Source organism: Tachyglossus aculeatus, chromosome 14 (assembly GCF_015852505.1).
Source record: "Tachyglossus aculeatus isolate mTacAcu1 chromosome 14, mTacAcu1.pri, whole genome shotgun sequence".
In the NCBI taxonomy this organism is placed as follows: domain Eukaryota; kingdom Metazoa; phylum Chordata; class Mammalia; order Monotremata; family Tachyglossidae; genus Tachyglossus; species Tachyglossus aculeatus.
This window is the reverse complement of record NC_052079.1, coordinates 19,188,553-19,205,444: the sequence shown is the minus strand read 5'-3', so window position 1 is coordinate 19,205,444 and position 16,892 is coordinate 19,188,553. Positions and strand designations below refer to the sequence as shown.

The 16,892-nt window shown below is 44.1% G+C and overlaps 1 protein-coding gene across 1 annotated transcript in view; it reads right to left on the bottom strand.

Annotated features, from left to right (window-relative positions):
• MYRFL (myelin regulatory factor like) overlaps positions 1-16,892 on the bottom strand; it is a 77,544-nt gene that overhangs the window by 10,946 nt on the left and 49,706 nt on the right. The window contains exons 12-20 of the mRNA XM_038756632.1: positions 15,883-15,991; positions 15,071-15,180; positions 11,457-11,611; positions 9,743-9,806; positions 7,098-7,183; positions 6,611-6,682; positions 6,480-6,526; positions 6,198-6,380; positions 1,017-1,104 (exon numbers count right to left, since the gene is read on the bottom strand). Coding sequence (XP_038612560.1) covers positions 1,017-1,104; positions 6,198-6,380; positions 6,480-6,526; positions 6,611-6,682; positions 7,098-7,183; positions 9,743-9,806; positions 11,457-11,611; positions 15,071-15,180; positions 15,883-15,991 — 914 coding nt within the window. The remainder of the gene's footprint in view (positions 1-1,016; positions 1,105-6,197; positions 6,381-6,479; positions 6,527-6,610; positions 6,683-7,097; positions 7,184-9,742; positions 9,807-11,456; positions 11,612-15,070; positions 15,181-15,882; positions 15,992-16,892) is intronic.

The window sequence follows — 16,892 nt, the reverse complement described above, 5'->3', positions numbered from 1 at the left end:
AGGGGGAGGCTGAAATGAATCTCAGCATATTTTCTGGGCGAGGCTGCTAAATTAACCCTTTCCCTGTTGGAAATCTCAATCATAATCATTGTGGCATTGTTAAACATTTACTGGTCTCTCTACGGGTGAGCCCCACGTGGAACTTAATTATCTCCAACCTAGCCCAGTGTTTGGCAAGTACTAAGTGCTTAACAAATACCACAATTATTAGTAGGCACCAGACACTATACTATGCACTAGGGTAGATACAAGATAATCAGATCAGATACAGTCCCTGTCTCCAATGGGGCCCACAGACCAAAAGTGCGGGCTTCAGTTTTCCATGGGATGAAGAGCAGGAAGCAGGAGGAGTCTAGGGTCAAATCCCACCTTTGCCTGCCCTCAGGATGTGTCCAGCCTCTGAGCCCGAGGAAGCTCCACTTGAGGACAAGTAATCATGGGAATGATCCTGCCCTATTAGAAAAGTGCTGAAAACTCTCTGGAAATGGGCAACTTTTCATTTTCAGGGCCTTCACCATTGTTGGTTCTCAATACAGATTACAGAAATATGTTCCTCTCAAAATTGCGCAGTACCTCAGAGGGACAGAGGAAATTATATACTCTTACCAGGGGCCTGGGCTGTCCATTTCTACATAGTGGATGATGCATTTTTAGTGAAGTGGCATTATGAGTTTACAATGATTTTATTCTTTCTTTTTCTCTTTCAGAATCAGTCAGTAGTATCATTGAGCTCTTATTGTGTGCAGAGCATCATCATCATCAATCGTATTTATTGAGTGCTTACTATGTGCAGAGCACTGTACTAAGCGCTTGGAAAATACAAATTGGCAACACATAGAGACAGTCCCTACCCAACAGTGGGCTCACAGTCTAAAAGAGCACTGTACTAAATGCTTGGGAGAGTGCAACAGAGTTGGTAAAAGTGTTCCTATAGGGAGCTGACAGTCTAGAGGGAGGCTTTGAAAAAGTCTAGTGACAAACAGGTAATAAAAGTATGTAATAAGTGAATCACTCACCTGCACTGGAGCCTTGAACTGCAATAGCGATGATCAATTATTTGCTGTATTTCCACAATCTGAATGGAGCTGATGGTCGTATTGATGCCTAAAAAGGGATTGAGAGGATGAAGTGAAGGTAATTGAGGAGGGTGAGATCTGTTGACCACCCCCCGCCCCTTAAAACGCCATCCCTAGTAACACAAGAATTCTCGGTGTAGCAAATTTAGTTAAAACACCCTCCCTAGTAACACAAGAATTCTCAGTATAGCAAATTTAGATGTCTAAAAGGGGCCTTCCTTCACATTTAATGGGAAGAAGAGTGACAAAAGATCGGCTCCCACTTCTTACCTCTCTCCAAGTCTCCTTGTCTCAAATTAGCACTCCACGGTTCTTATTGAAAACCTACTGAATGCTAAGCACTGCTCAAAGCATTTGGGAGAGTTCAGAAGTGGCAGAGCACATGTTCCCTGCCCTCAAGGAGCTTTAAGTCTAATGGGGAAGAAACACAGATAAAAATGATTTACACAGGTTTGGAGCAAGAAGAAGAGCAAAGAAATAATCGCTACTGTGGATATGATGATGATGATGGCATTTATTAAGCGCTTACTATGTGCAAAGCACTGTTCTGTCAGGATGAATAATAATTGGGACATTTGTGAAGTGCTTACTCTGTGCCAAGCACTTTACTAAATACAATTGGATTAGACACCCTCTAATCTCCAGACTGTAAGATCGGTGTGGGCAGGGAATGTGTCTGTTTACTGTAATATTGTACTCTCCCAAGCATTAGTACAGTGCTCTGCACACAGTAAACACTCAATAAATACTATTGACTGAGCTACAGTCCCAGTCCCACATAGGGCTAGCAGTCTAAGGGAGAGATAAAACAGGTATTTAATCCCCATTTTACAGACTTGGAACTTGAGGCACAGAGAGGTTAAGTGACTGACCCAAGGTCACTCAGCAGGCAAATGGCAGAGCCGGAATTAGAACTCAAGCCTTTCGACTCCCAGGCTTATTGTTCTTCTGTCTGGGATGAGAGCCCGGCCCTGGGAGTCAGAGGACCTGGGTTCTAATCCCAACACTGCCAGTAGCCTTCCTCGTTGACCAAGGGCAAGTCACTTAACTTCTCTGTGCCTCAGTTTCTTTAACTGTAAAATGGCGATCCAATACCAGCTCTCACTCGTACTTTGACGGTGAGGCCCATACGGGGAAGTGACTGCATCCCTCCAGATTAACTCAGAATGGTGCTTGACATTTCTCCTTCTATTCTCCATCTACACCCACTCCCTTGGAGAACTTATCTGCTCCCATGGCTTCAACTACCATCACTGTGTGGATGATTCCCAGATCTCCATCTCCAGCCCTGATCTCTCTCCCTCTCTGCAGTCTCAAGACCTGCCTTCAAGACCTCTCTACCTGGATGCCCCACCATCACCGCAAACTTCCCATTTGTAGAACAACTCCTCATCTTCCCACCCAAACCATGTTCTTCCCCTGACTTTCCCATCACTGTTGATGGCACCACAATCCTTCCTGTCACATAAGCCCGTAACCTGGGGGTTATCCTTGACTCCTCTCTGTCATTCAACCCATATCAATCCATTACTAAATCCTGTCGGTTTGACCTTAACAATATCACCAAAGTCTGCCCACTCCTCTCCATTCAAACTGCTACCACATTAGTCCAAGACCTTATCCTAACCCACCTTGATTACTAAATCAGTGTCTCTGCTGACCTCCCAGCTTCCTGTCTCTCCCCACTCCAATTCATACTTCACTCTGCTGCCTGGATCATTTTTCTACAAAAAAACATTCAGGCCATATTTCCCCACCCCTCAAGAAACTTCAGTGGTTGCCCATCCATCTTTGAATCTAAAAGAAACTCTTCACCATTGGCTTTAAAGCACTCAAATCCCCTTGCCCCCTTGTACACTTCACTCCTCCAATGCCAATCTACTCATTGTACTTTCATCTTGTCTATCTCGCTGCCAACCTCTTGCCCACATCTTGCCCCTGAGCTGGATTGCCCTCCTTCCTCATATCAGACAGATAATTACTCTCCCTGCCTGTGAAGCCTTATTGAAAGCACATCTCCTCCAAGAGCTTCCTTAACTAAGCCCTCCTTTCCTCTTCTCCTACTCCCTTCTGCGTCACCCAGACTTGTTCGCTTTATTCATCCCCCTTCCCAGCCTCCACTCACTCCCTCTGCTCTATCCCAGTCCCCGCCTCACAGCACTTGTGTGTATATATGTACATATTTATCATTCTATTTATTTTATTAATGATGTGCATATATCTAGAATTCTATTTATTTATATTGATGCTATTGGTGTCTGTTTACTTGTTTTGATGTCTGTCTCCCCCCTTCTAGACTGTGAGCCCGTTGTGGGCAGCGATTGTCTCTATTTGTTGTTGAATTGTACTTTCCAAGTGCTTAGTACAGTGCTCTGCACACAGTAACCCTCAATAAATACGATTAAATGAATGAATGAATGACTTCCCATCTCCTCCAGCCTAAAGGCCAATCATGTTGATCACACACAATTAGAACTGACAGATCACCTTCCTTCTGCCCAGGCAAAGAGCAGCTGCTGCCAGGATACACATTTTCAGGCTATAAAGGGAATTTCTACCTTCATCATGATTTCATCTTCGATCGTTAGACACACTGTTCAGTTTTTCAACCCTCTGTCAAAACGCCCACTGAGAACAGCGGATTCCATTACTTTGAATTGGATCCACCCCCCCAAACTGGGCCAGAAAGCATGAGGGAGGATGATTTGGCTTTATTCAATCATCATGGTCTGGGTTCCTGGATGAAGCAGCTGAGAAAGGCTACCCCAAGCCAATAATGCTCCTAAGGGAGGGCCCAGGGATTCTGAAGTTTGGGAGAATTGATTTATTTCTATTAATGTCTGTCTTCCCTTCTAGACTGTAAGCTTGTTGTGGACAGGGAATATTTCTGTTTATTGTTGTACTGTATTCTCCCAAGTGCTTAGTTCAGTGCTCCGCCCAAAGTAAATGCTCAGTAAAATACAACTGAATTAATGAATGAAAGGAGTCAGCAGCCTAGGCCGCCCCTTGATTAGAAATCTGCAAAGCAGACAATCAATCATTTAATCAACCAATGATACTTAGTGAGCATTTACTCTCTGCAGAGCACTGGACAAAGGCTTGGTAGAGGACAGTCCAAGGCCCTGGGTTCTAATTCCAGCTCTGCCACATCCCTGCTGTGTGACCTCAGGCAAGTCACTTAACTTCTCTGGGCCACAGTTCCCTCATCTAAGAAATAATTATAATAATAATGGTATTTTTAAGCACTTTCTTCTTGCCAGACACTGTGCTAAGCGCTGGGGTGGATACAAGCAAATTGGGTTGGACACAGTCCCTGTTCCACATGAGAGTCACAGTCATTCATTCAACTGTATTTATTGAGCGCTTGCTGTATGCAGAGCACTGTACTAACCGCTTGGAAAGTACAATACAGCAATAAAGAGAGACAATCCCTGCCCACAAGGGGCTGGCAGTCTAGAGGACCTCAATCTCCATTTAACAGATGAGGTAACTGAGGCACCGTGGAGTAAAATGATTTACCCAAGGTCATGCAGCAGACAAGTGGCAGAGCTGGAATTAGAATCCATGACTTTCTGACTCCAAGGCTGGTGCTCTATCCTCTATGCTTGGGACCTGATTATCTTGTATCTCCCCCAGCACTTAGTACAGTGCTTGACAAATAGTAAGCACTTAACAAATACCATTGTTTTATTATTATTAGTTGGTAGGCACATTCCCTGCCCTCAAGGAACTTACAGTCTAGTAGGAGAGCTGGACCCCGAGACACCTTGCTCATTCGCCATAAAGTCTTCACAAATTATGAGCAACCAAAGTCATGTTCGTTAATGGAGCAGGTGGGGAGAAAGCTCTCTATGAATGTCTTTGGACTCAGAATTAGAGGGAGGGCTTTCCTTGGGGCTAGGATAGAGTCCAAGAATTAGGAGAGGAAAAGGTCGGCCTGGGAGAGTCATCAGAGAGAGAGACAGCGACATACCTACCGTCCCCGCCCCAGATTACATGTCTTCTCCCAACACACATACACACAAACACACACTCCCCCCACACCCCGTCTTTACAGGAGAAGGGGGAAATACTTGAGAGTTAAGTGTGGCTTAATGGAAAGAGCAAGGACAACTCCTGCTGTGGTTCTGCCACCTGCTTATTGTGTGACCTTGGAAAGTCACTTACCTGCTTCCGCTTTTGTTTCCTCAACTGTGAAATGGGGATTCAATACCTCCTAGTTTTTATGTCTATTTGTTTTTCTTATAGTATTTTCTAAGTGCTTACTACATGCCAGGCACTGAACTAAACACGAGGGTAGATACAAGCGTATCGGGTTGGACACGGTCCCTGTCCCACATTGAGCTTGTGGTCTTAATCTTCACTTTATAGATGAGGCAGCTGAGGCCTGGAGAAGTGAAGTGACTTGTTCAAGTCGACACAGCAGACCAGTCTGTCTCCCCGTCTAGCCTGTAATCTCATTATGGTCAGGGAACGTGTCAGCTAATTCTGTCATAATGTACTCTGCCAAATACTTAATACAGTGCTCTCCTCCCCCTCTCCATCCCCCCACCTTACTTCCTTCCCCTCCCTGCAGCACCTGTGTATATGTATATATGTTTGTATGTATTTATTACTCTATTTATTTATTAATTTTATTTGTATATATTTATTCTATTTATTTTATTTTGTAAATATGTTTTGTTTTGTTCTCTGTCTCCCCCTTCTAGACTGTGAGCCCACTGTTGGGTAGGGACCGTCTCTATATGTTGCCAACTTGTACTTCCCAAGCGCTTAGTACAGTGCTCTGCACACAGTAAGCGCTCAATGAATACGATTGAATAAACGAATGAATGCTCTGCACTTAGAAAGTGCCCAATAAATATGGTTGGTTGAAGTGGCAGGGCCGGAATTAGAACCCAAGTCCTTCCGATTCCCAGGCCTGTGTTCTATCCACTAGGCCACACAGCCCCTGGCTCATATCGGGCTCACAATCTTAACCCCCATTTTACAAATGAGGTGACTGAGGCACGGAGAAATGAAGTGGCAAGTGGCGGAGCCGGAAATAGAACCCAGGTCCTCCTGATTCCCGAGCCCGTGCTCCATCCATGAGAACACACTACTTCTTTACCTGCCCTTTACCTGACTGTGGCCGTTTCCCCGGCCTGTGCTCTCCCTCTGTCCTCTTTTCCCCAACCGGGGTCAGGAGAGTCCTTTGGAAGTCATGCTCTGGGCAGCAGTTGGGATGATCACACGGCAGGATATCACAGAAATTTACTTCCAGGATCTGGAATGAAGGCTCCGTGGTGGCGGAGGTTGGCAGTGCTGAAAGAGGAGACGGCACACAAACCCGTGAACCGGCTGGCCGAGCTGAACGACACGGAAGCGGTCAAAACCTGGGCAGGCCGGATGGAGAGATGTTACCTGTTTGGTAGGAGGCCAGGAGGAGTTTTCGAGGCTGTGTGGCATTGCTGAGGGAGGAGAAAACCGGTATTATCAGAGATTCTTGCCAAAACCCTCCTGCTCTAGGAGAAAAAAGGCACTTAGTTCCTTACCCCAAAGTGAAATTTTGGTCCACGCCTGGCTCTCGTAAGCTAAATACATAAAGAGAGGCTATCATCAAGGCACTAGAAGAGAAAGAATAAATGATATCGATCAGTGGTATTTATTGAGAGCTTACTCTCCTAAGCGCTTAGAAGAGCTAGCAGACATTTTTCCCACCCACAAGGAGCTTAAAGTCTGGAGCGACAATATCATCAATTGATAGTCACGGTTCTCCAAGAAAGAGCTGAACCTCCAATGATCTAAATAGGGCCGTGGTCCTAATTCACTCCAAAAATTGACTGTTTTCACAAGTCCAGACAGGGACCTCTGCCTCCCTCTTCATGGAAAACAGAAACTCTGCATTTCTTCTTCCAAATAGCCTGAGCAAACGCACCCCACAGGCTCCCCGCAACCCATTTCAGGTTATCGGTTCCGTCTGGCGAGCGGGAAAGATCAGGCAGGGTAAAGGCCAGGAAGTGGATTTTCTCCGATCCTTACCACAATGCCATCATGGTGATGACTGCAATGACTGTGATCCGGAAAACCCGGTGGGGACAGGACTGCTTTGCCTCTGAAAAGCAAACCTGGAGAAAAGGCTCAGGTGAGATGCGTCCAGGAGCCTGGGGAATTGTTGCTAGTTTTTTCTGCAGGTCCGGCTCCAGCTATGTCTGGAATCCAGACTTCCAGGGTGAGGGGTGACATTTGAATCCCCAACTCTGGACTGGAGGTCCACAGCATAATAATTATTATTATGGTATTTGCTAAGTGCTTACTATGTGCCAAGTACTGCTATAAACGCTGGGGTAGATACAGTGTAATCAGGTTGTCCCCCATGGGGCTTACAGTCTTAATCCCCATTTTCCAGATGAGGCACAGAGAAGTTAAGTGGCTCTCCCAAGGTTACACAGCAGATGAGTGGCAGAGCGGGATTAAAACCCACGTCCTCTGACTCCCAAGCTCAGGCTCTTTCCGCTAAGCCAAGCTGCTTCTCTGTCACAAGGCAGTCTTTGGCCTTGGACAAGGACCGGGGCAGGAATGGGAACCAAAAGCATGAAGATAAAGCAGAAATTTTGCATACGATCAGCTCTCTCCTGCGACATGGCCTTGCTCCTCTCCCCTTATGCCCCATTTTCACACTTCGCTCTTCTCAAGACTACCTGTCCGTGGTGTCACTATGGGTCAGAAACAACTCAACGGTATAAGACGAGCCAAGATCGCCAGCACTTAGAACAGTGTTTGGACCTAGTAATCACTTTAACAAACACCATCATTATTATTATTATTTTCCTTTAGAGCTTTGATACTCCTCTCACCCACACAGCACTTATGTATTGTTATACCTCGCTAATTCCCTGATCTCTCATTTATTTTAATGTCTGTCTCCCTTTCTAGATTATTTGCTCCTTGTGGGCCGAGATCATGCCAACTCCATTGTATTGTACTCGCCCAAGAGCCTAGCACAGTGTTCTACGCAGTAAGTGCTCAATAAATATGGGGGATTGATTACTATCGATTGATTGGAAAAGTGGATTGGAGTCGAAATTTGGCTTGGCCGAGAAGTTGAATTCTGTGGTGGTTTTCCCAGGGAAAGAAAAGACAACGATTCAGGGCAGGCCCAGGATAATCAACCAGTGAAGCAATAGTATTTATCGAGTGCTTGGGAGAGTACAATATAACAGAATTGGTAGATACAGTCCCTGCCCACAATAGAGCGGGAAGCAGCACAGCCTAAGGGAAAGAGCATGGGCGTGGGAGTCCAGTGGACCTGGGTTCCAGCTTCACTACTTGTTTGCTTTGTGACCTTGGGCAAGTTGCTTCGCTTCTCTGGGCCTCAGTTATGTCATCTGGAAAATGGGGATTGAGACTGTGAGCCCCATATGGGACAGGGACTGTGTCCAACCTGATTATCTTGTATCGACCCCAGCGCTTCGAGCAGCGCATGCAGCCCAGTTTCAATAGCAATAGGGCACTGAAGTATCCAGAATATCAGCAGGGGTGCAGATTTGGCTTCTGATCCAGGCCAGCTGTATAATGGAGCTGTCTACTCTCCCTCTTAATTACCCTCCCTTCGACCTCTGCTCTCCCCAAACCAGTTGGTAACTTTTAAGGAGTGCGCCCTCACAGCAAAACAGAGCTGTCGGAGCGATTCTATTTTGGTTTTCCTTGTGTGGGAGAAAGGGCTTCCATTGTCTTTTAACTTCAGAACTGGATGTCGAAGTCATTCTTCTCTGGACGCAGGTCTTTTCTGTGGTGAGCCCTCTGTAGGGTTCCTTTTACGCTTCCACTGAGGAGTGTTAACTATATTCTGTATAGAACATACAGTACATTCATTCATTCATACAATCGTATTTATTGAGCGCTTACTGTGTGCAGAGTTCTGTACAGAACTATATTCTGTAGTGATACTACGAGAAGTAGCGTGGCTCAGTGGAAAGAGCATGGGCTTTGGAGTCGGAGGTCGTGGGTTCGAACCCCGGCTCCGCCACATGTCTGCTGTGTGACCTTGGGCAAATCACTTCACTTCTCTGAGCCTCAGTTCCCTCATCTGTAAAATGGGGACTGTGAGCCCCACATGGGACAACCTGATCACGTTGCATCCCCCCCCAGCGCTTAGAACAGTGCTTTGCACATAGTAAGCACTTAACAAATGCCATTATTATTATTATTATTATGGGTTCAAATTCCGGCTCTGCCAATTGTCAGCTGTGTGACCTTGGGCAAGTCACTTCACTTCTCTGAGCCTCAGTTCCCTCATCTGTAAAATTGGGATTGACTGTGAACCCCACGTGGGACAACCTGATCACGTTGTATCCCCCCCAGCGCTTAGAACAGTGCTTTGCACATAGTAAGCGCTTAACAAATGTCATTATTATTATTATTATTATTATTATTATTATTATTATTATTATTATTATTATTATTATGGGTTCAAATTCTGGCTCTGCCAATTGTCAGCTGTGTGACTTTGGGCAAGTCACTTGACTTCCCTGTGCCTCAGTTCCCTCATCTGTAAAATGGGGATTAAGACTGTGAGCCCCCCGTGGGACAACCTGATCACCTTGTAACCTCCACAGCACTTAGAACAGTGCTTTGCACATAGTAAGCACTTAATAAATGCCATTATTATTATTATTATTACTTACCCTGTTGGGTTTTGTGGTCACTACTTTTCTTGGGAGGGATTTAGTAACAACCTCTTTGACCTGGCTGGAAAAGACAGAGGACAATATGGGTCAAACACTTTTCCAAGTATGGAAAGGCCGAGAGACGTGCTTTTTCTAAAAACTGTATTCTGACTTCTCTTCCCCCAGAATCATTGAAAAAGAAGTCAAAAGTGATGCTACTATTTCTACTTGTAAGTAAGCACTTACTATGTGCCAAGCACTGTTCTAAGCCCTGAAGTAGATACAAGTTGATCAGTTTGGACACAGTCGCTGTCCCCCATGAGGCTCACAGTCTTAATCCCCATTTTACAGATGAGGCACAGAGAAGTGAAGTGACTTAAAACAAAGTGACACAACAGTCATGTGGCTGAGGCGGGATTAGAACCCAGGTCCTTCTGACTCCATGCTGCTTCTCTTACTACTTCTGTTGCTACTAATAATAATGATAAGAATAATAATATTTGTAAGCATGTTGTGGGCAGGTAACGGGTCAAATTCTGTTATATTGTACTCTCCCAAGCATTTAGTACAGTGCTCTGCATACAGTAAGGGCTCAATAAATACCACTGAATGATTGATTGATTTGTCAAATGCTTACTATGTTCCTAGCACTGTACTAAGCGCTGGGGTAGATATAAGATCATCAGTTTGGACCCAATCTCTGTTTACCAAGGGTCTAAAGAGGGAGGGAAACAGGTGCTGACAATCTATACACCCAAGGGTGCTCAGAGATGCTAATAAACAGTCTGTTCTCTGAGGCACCAGGAAGTGTGGCTTAGTGGATAGAGCACGGGCTTGGGAGTCAGAAGGACCTGAGTTCTAATCCTGACTCCACCACGTGTCTGTTGCGTGACCTTGGGCAAATCACTTCACTGGGCCTCAGTTACCTCATCTGGAAAATGGGGATTGAGACTGCGAACCCCATGTGGGACAGGGACTGTGTCCAGCCTAACTTGCATCTACCCCCATGCTTACAGCAGTGCTTGGCACATAGTGAATGCTTAATAAGTACCATAATTATTTTCATTATTATTATTATTCCCACTGCAGATCTTCACTAAAGGAGATTTAGCAGGTTTATTGGAGGTTTAGAGAAGGTTTCCTCCGGGAAAAAGGGAGTCCTTGGCAGGTTCTGAATTTGGTAGTGACACACTGATGCTCAAAAGAAGCTTGATGTTGCTTCTTGCTTTTAATTTCATTTGAGATGTATTCATTTTTGCCCCCAGTAAGAATGTGGTGATCCCCTTGTGGGACAGGGACTTTGTCCAACTTAATTAGTTTGTATTTACCCTAGCACTTAGAACTGTGCTTGATACATAGTAAGTCTTAACAATTATTATGAAAACTCAACCTCTCCCCACAAATATTGCAAACAATCTTTGACCTTGTAGTGCGGCCAGCCAGTCAAGAGAGAAAAGCGCCAAGTATATTGCAGAGGGAAATCGCAATTCCTCCACTGAGGCGGGAAGATGCAACTTGAAGCTGAAGGGGAAATTTTCTCCCAGGGTATTGAAGTCTGTCCTGTCATTCATTCATTCAATCGTATTTAGTGAGCACTTACTGTGTGCAGAGCACTGTACTAAGCGCTTGGGAAGTACAAGTTGACAAGTTGACAAGTCCTTGATCAAATAGACCAAAATAGTCCATCTCTGCCCCTCCCTCCCAACTCCAGCCGGCTCCTCGCCCGACATACTCGATGGTGTTTCCTTTAGTCTGGAGGCTGTCCACCCGCTGGAGTTTATTCAGCTTTTGGTTCCACACTTCTAACTCTTCTATTCTTTCTTCGAGGTTGTTGGTCAGTTTGCAGAGCTGTTTCACTGCCCCTACGTTCTCCATAAAGATCTGGTCCTGGGAAGGGAAAGAACAGGACAGTGCTATGTTCTCGGTCAGCTGGGGAGGTGGTTGATGGAAAAGTGGAAAAGGAGTCTTCTCCCATGAGATTAAAATGTGAAAAAGCCCACGGCCTTAATTCTGATGAACATTTTACCTCTTAGGAATCCTCCCAGATTACCCAACTGCAAATTCTTGTTTCTCTGACTGCCTTCCTTTCCCCGTTTCCTGCCTTTAGACCATTTTCTTGGTTTGTAAACTTGATAACGCTTGATATTGCTTCTTGCTTTTAATTTCATTTGAGGTGTATTCATTTTTGCCCCCAGTAAGAACGTGGTGATCCCCTTTTGGGACAGGGACTTTGTCCAACGTAATTAGTTTGTATTTACCCGAGCACTTAGAACTGTTCTTGATACATAGTAAGTCTTAACAATTATTATTATTATTATTGAATGTCTTTTTTTAATCTAAGTTGCTAACTCTAAAATAAATAAGCAGGACAGAACCACGGCAATGCAGGTCTATGTCATAAATATATATATTGACCTGATCCTGTGAGTATGTATATGTAAATATATGTACATATATAATATATATTATTTGTCAAGCTTTTACTATGTTCTGAGCACTGTACCAAACACTGGAGTAGATATAAGAAAATCAGGTTGAACATAGTCTCTGTCCACATAGGGCTCACAGGCTAAGTAGGATAGTAATAATGATAATAACTGGGGTATTTGCTTACTATTATGTGCCAGGCATTGTACTAAGCATTGAGTGGATACAAGCAAATTGGGATGAACACAGTCCCTGTCCCACTTGGGGCTCAGAGTTTCAATCCCCATTTTACAGATGAGATAACTGAGGATGAGTTCTTACCTCCTTCTTACCTCCTTCCCTTCCCCACAGCACCTGTATATATGTATATATGTTTGTACATATTTATTACTCTATTTATTTATTTATTTTACTTGTACATATCTGTTCTATTTATTTTATTTTGTTAGTATGTTTAGTTTTGTTCTCTGTCTTCCCCTTTTAGACTGTGAGCCCACTGCTGGGTAGGGACTGTCTCTATATGTTGCCAATTTGTACTTCCCAAGCGCTTAGTACAGTGCTCTGCACATAGTAAGCGCTCAATAAATACGATTGGTGATGATGATGATGAGTGAAGTGACTTGCCCAAGGTCACACACAGCAGGTCACATGTAGCCGTATACATGCAATAGTACCATGACCTGGTCAAATTTCACAGGCTCGGAAATAGAGATGCCAGCTTGTGCCATCGCTGTGTGGTGCTATGTGGCCACAGAAACTTTTCAACCTTCCATGAATGCTGTTGTCTCCTTCAGATCGCTCAGGAAGACCAATTCCTTGGAAAACACAAATCTTTGGGAAATTCCCACTTAATACGTTCAGCATTTTGCCAAACAATCTTCGCTCTCTTAAAACCCAGTGCTTTAGAAACAGGAAGAACGAAAGACTGTTTTATAAATTCCAATAATCCCAAACTCAGTTCTGACCTTTGGTTTGCTTTGTTTTGAAGCACCCCTTCCCTCCCATCCTCCAGCCCCACAGGACTCGTATTCAACTCCGTAATTTACGTTTTATATTAACGTCTGTCTCCCCTACTAGACTGTGAGATGGTTGAGGGCAGGGAATGTTTTTCTTATATTGTTCTCAACCAAGCACTTAGTACAGTGCTCTGCACACATTAAACGCTCAATAAATATGATTGATTGATCGATCGATTGACAAAGGAGCAGACTTATCCACACTGGCTCTTCTCTGCATCACTAAAGAGCTTCCACGGGTCCCACACTGCCTGGCTGACAGAGAGAAGCAGCCACAACCCAAAGCTGCCTCCGCAAAACCTCAGGAAGACTGTGGCAGCTGAGGTCATAGATCATCATCAATCGTATTTATTGAGCGCTTACTATGTGCAGAGCACTGTACTAAGCGCTTGGGAAGTACAAACTGGCAACATATAGAGACAGTCCCTACCCAACAGTGGGCTCACAGTCTAAAAGGTGTCACTGTGATGTCACTGTGTCATGGACTCTGAGCTGTTAAGCACTTGAAATTAGGAGCTCCTCTAGCCACAGCACCCGACTAACCTGTGTTTTTGTCTTTCATTCATTCACATCTATATCCCATTTTCCTTCTTCCTCCTATCTCCAAATTATTTACATCTTTCTCCCCTGAAAGATAAGATCCTTGAAAGCAGATCATGCCTATTAACTCTATCGTACTCTTTCAAGTGCTTAGTACTGAGTTCTGAACCCAGTAGGAGCTCAATTAAAAATATTACTGACTGTTAATTTTAGTGTAGTGTGTCACTTTTAATTACTATTAATTAATAATTAATCAATTAATTTTAGTTACTATTGTCCTTATTGACCATAAGTGGAGAAGCAATGTGGCTCAGTGGAAAGAGCTCGGGCTTTGGAGTCAGAGGTCAGGGGTTCGATTCCTGGCTCCGCCAATTGTCAGCTGTGTGACTTTGGGCAAATCACTTAACTTCTCTGTGCCTCAGTTACCTCATCTGTAAAATGGGGATGAAGACTTTAAGTCCCCCATGGGACAACCTGATCACCTTGTAACCCCCTCTCGAGAGCATAGAACAGTGCTTCGCACAGAGTAACCATTTAACAAATGCCACTATTATTATTATTATTATTATTACATTTATTAAGCACATACTGTGGATCAAACACTATGCTTGACAAGTTAGCAAATAATCAGATTTGACACAAGTCTCTGCCCCACATGGGACTCACAATCTAAGAGATGGAATTCTTCATTTTAACTTTGCATTTTCAGGTTCCTGAACACAGAAGGAAATGGGAGAAACAGGACACTCTGAAGAAATTCATCATCATCATCAATGATATTTATTGAGCCCTTACTATTTTCAGAGCAGGCACTCTGAAGAAATTCATCATCATCATCAATGATATTTATTGAGCCCTTACTATTTTCAGAGCACTGAACTAGCACTTGGGAGAGTTCAATACAGCAGAGTTGTTAGACACGTTCTCTGCCCACAGTAACTTAGAGTCTAGAGGGGGAGATCCACGTTAATATAAATAAATAATAATTTATAGATCTGTACAAAAATTACGCAGGATTAGGCTTGCAGCGTGCGACATCTAGCTTTTTAACCTCGATTTGTAGGGAGACCTAAAAGTTCTAGAACTAGGAGCAAGTTTCACACACATTTCCTCTAAGGAGAAAACACTTAAAACATTGAAGCAGAAGATTTTAACCTGATCCAGGCCAAGTCAATAAATTGTATTTATTGAGTGCTAACTTTGAGCAGGGCACTGTACTAAGCCCTTGGGAGAATACAAGATTACGGAGTTGGTCGACATTTCCTGCCCACAGCGAGCATGAAAAACAAAAGGTGGTGCTCGCGTCTTGTCAATCTCATTTCGATAACCAACGAAACAGCTTTTGTGGCCATTTGAAAATTACCTTATCCACCACGAGGAGGTTTTCCACCTTTTCTCCATTTTCACAGGTGACATCACCTACTTCTCTCACGGCACTGGGCAAGATATCCTTTACCTCCTGGGCTATCATTCCTGCTCACAAAACAGCCAACAGATGTTATCACCCAGAGGATTTTTAGGAGAAAAGCAGACACTGACAGAGCTTACGTTAGATGAGAAATGAAGAGTTGCCCCACCCATATTCATTTATTCCATCGTATTGCTATGCGCAGAGCACTGTACTGAGTGCTTGGGAAGTACGAGTCGGCAGCATATAGAGACGGTGAACTGTAGAAATGGGCTCACATATTCAGAGGATAAATGGCGATAGCCATTTAACTCATCTAAGCTTTGCTTCAGTGTCTCAGAGAGTTCATAAAATGGGAAATCATTCTGTTAACTCTGTGGTATTGTACTCTCCATAGTGCTTAGTACAGTGCTCTGCACATAGTAGGCGCTCAGTGAATATGATTAACAGAAATCATGTTTCGCCCTACGATAAAGGGGCTGGATTATTGGGGAGTCTAGGGCCTAAATCCAGGAAAAACCACTTGACAGTGACAGACCTCAGCTACTGCCTAAATTTGAGACAACTAGGGCTCTGTGATGGCGTTGTTAGCGTTTAGATCCAGCTGACTTTGAGAACTTCATCCAACTGCCCGGCACGTTGAATCGAATCTAGTGAACTTCGCAAGCCACGATCTTTGATGATCCGGGTCCAGAGAGAGAGGGGGGTGCTGAATTAAAATGCGAAAGGCTGAAACTCAAGAACAAAGGCAGGGTTGACTGATTTACCTGTCTGATGGACATGGTCTATCCCCATTACAGAGGCAAATTCAGGTTTGTAGTCATACTCAACAACTCTCATTTGGGCTATCCTTCTGAGCTGTTCATTTGGGTCGACCTAATGTGGGAAGATCAGATTTCACACATTTCTGTATTAACTGTTTAAGATATTGGCCAGGACTCTGCAAGCAGGGGAAGGAAGAGAAGAAGAAGGAAGAGAAGGAGAAGGAAGAAGACGAGGAGGTGGAGGAGTAGGAGGAGAAAGAGGAAGAGGAGGAGGAAGAGAAGGAGATGAAATCAAAGAGGAAATGAGGGCTTAGTTAGATAAGGCCTCTTGGAGGAGATATGCCTTCAATAATAAGGAAGAGAAGGAAAAAGAGAAGGAGGAATGGGAGGAGTAGGTGGAGGAAGAGGAGCGGGAGGAGATGAAGATGAAAATGAAGAAGAAAAATTGTGGCATTTGTAAAGTACTTACTAGGGGCTAAGTGCTGGTGTAGATATACAATATTCAGATCAGATCCAGTCACTGTGGGGCTCTCAGTCTAAAAAAGCTGAGGAAGTTGTCACTTGATTCAGCTCTTTTGGAAGCTTCCTTTGCCTAAGTTCTATGAACCAATATTTTGAGGTGTGAATTTGTTTTGTTTCAAGAGACTTTGGTCCAAGAGCCACAAAAATAGGGAAGCAGCATGGCTCAGTGGAAAGAGCACGGGCTTTGGGGTCAGAGGTCATGGGTTCAAATCCTGGCTCCACCAATTGCCAGCTGTGTGGCTTTGGGCAAGTCACTTAACTTCTCTGTGCCTCAGTTACCTCATCTGTAAAATGGGGATTAAAACTGTGAGCCCCCTGTGGGACAACCTGATCACCTTGTAACCTCCCCAGCACTTAGAACAGGGCTTTGTACATAGTAAGTGCTTAATAAATACCATCATTATTATTATTATTATTTTGCCATCAGGAGCATCATCTTTGAAAATAAAAGCTAGATACTTAAGTAGGTAGGTGAATTGCACCAGGGGTTG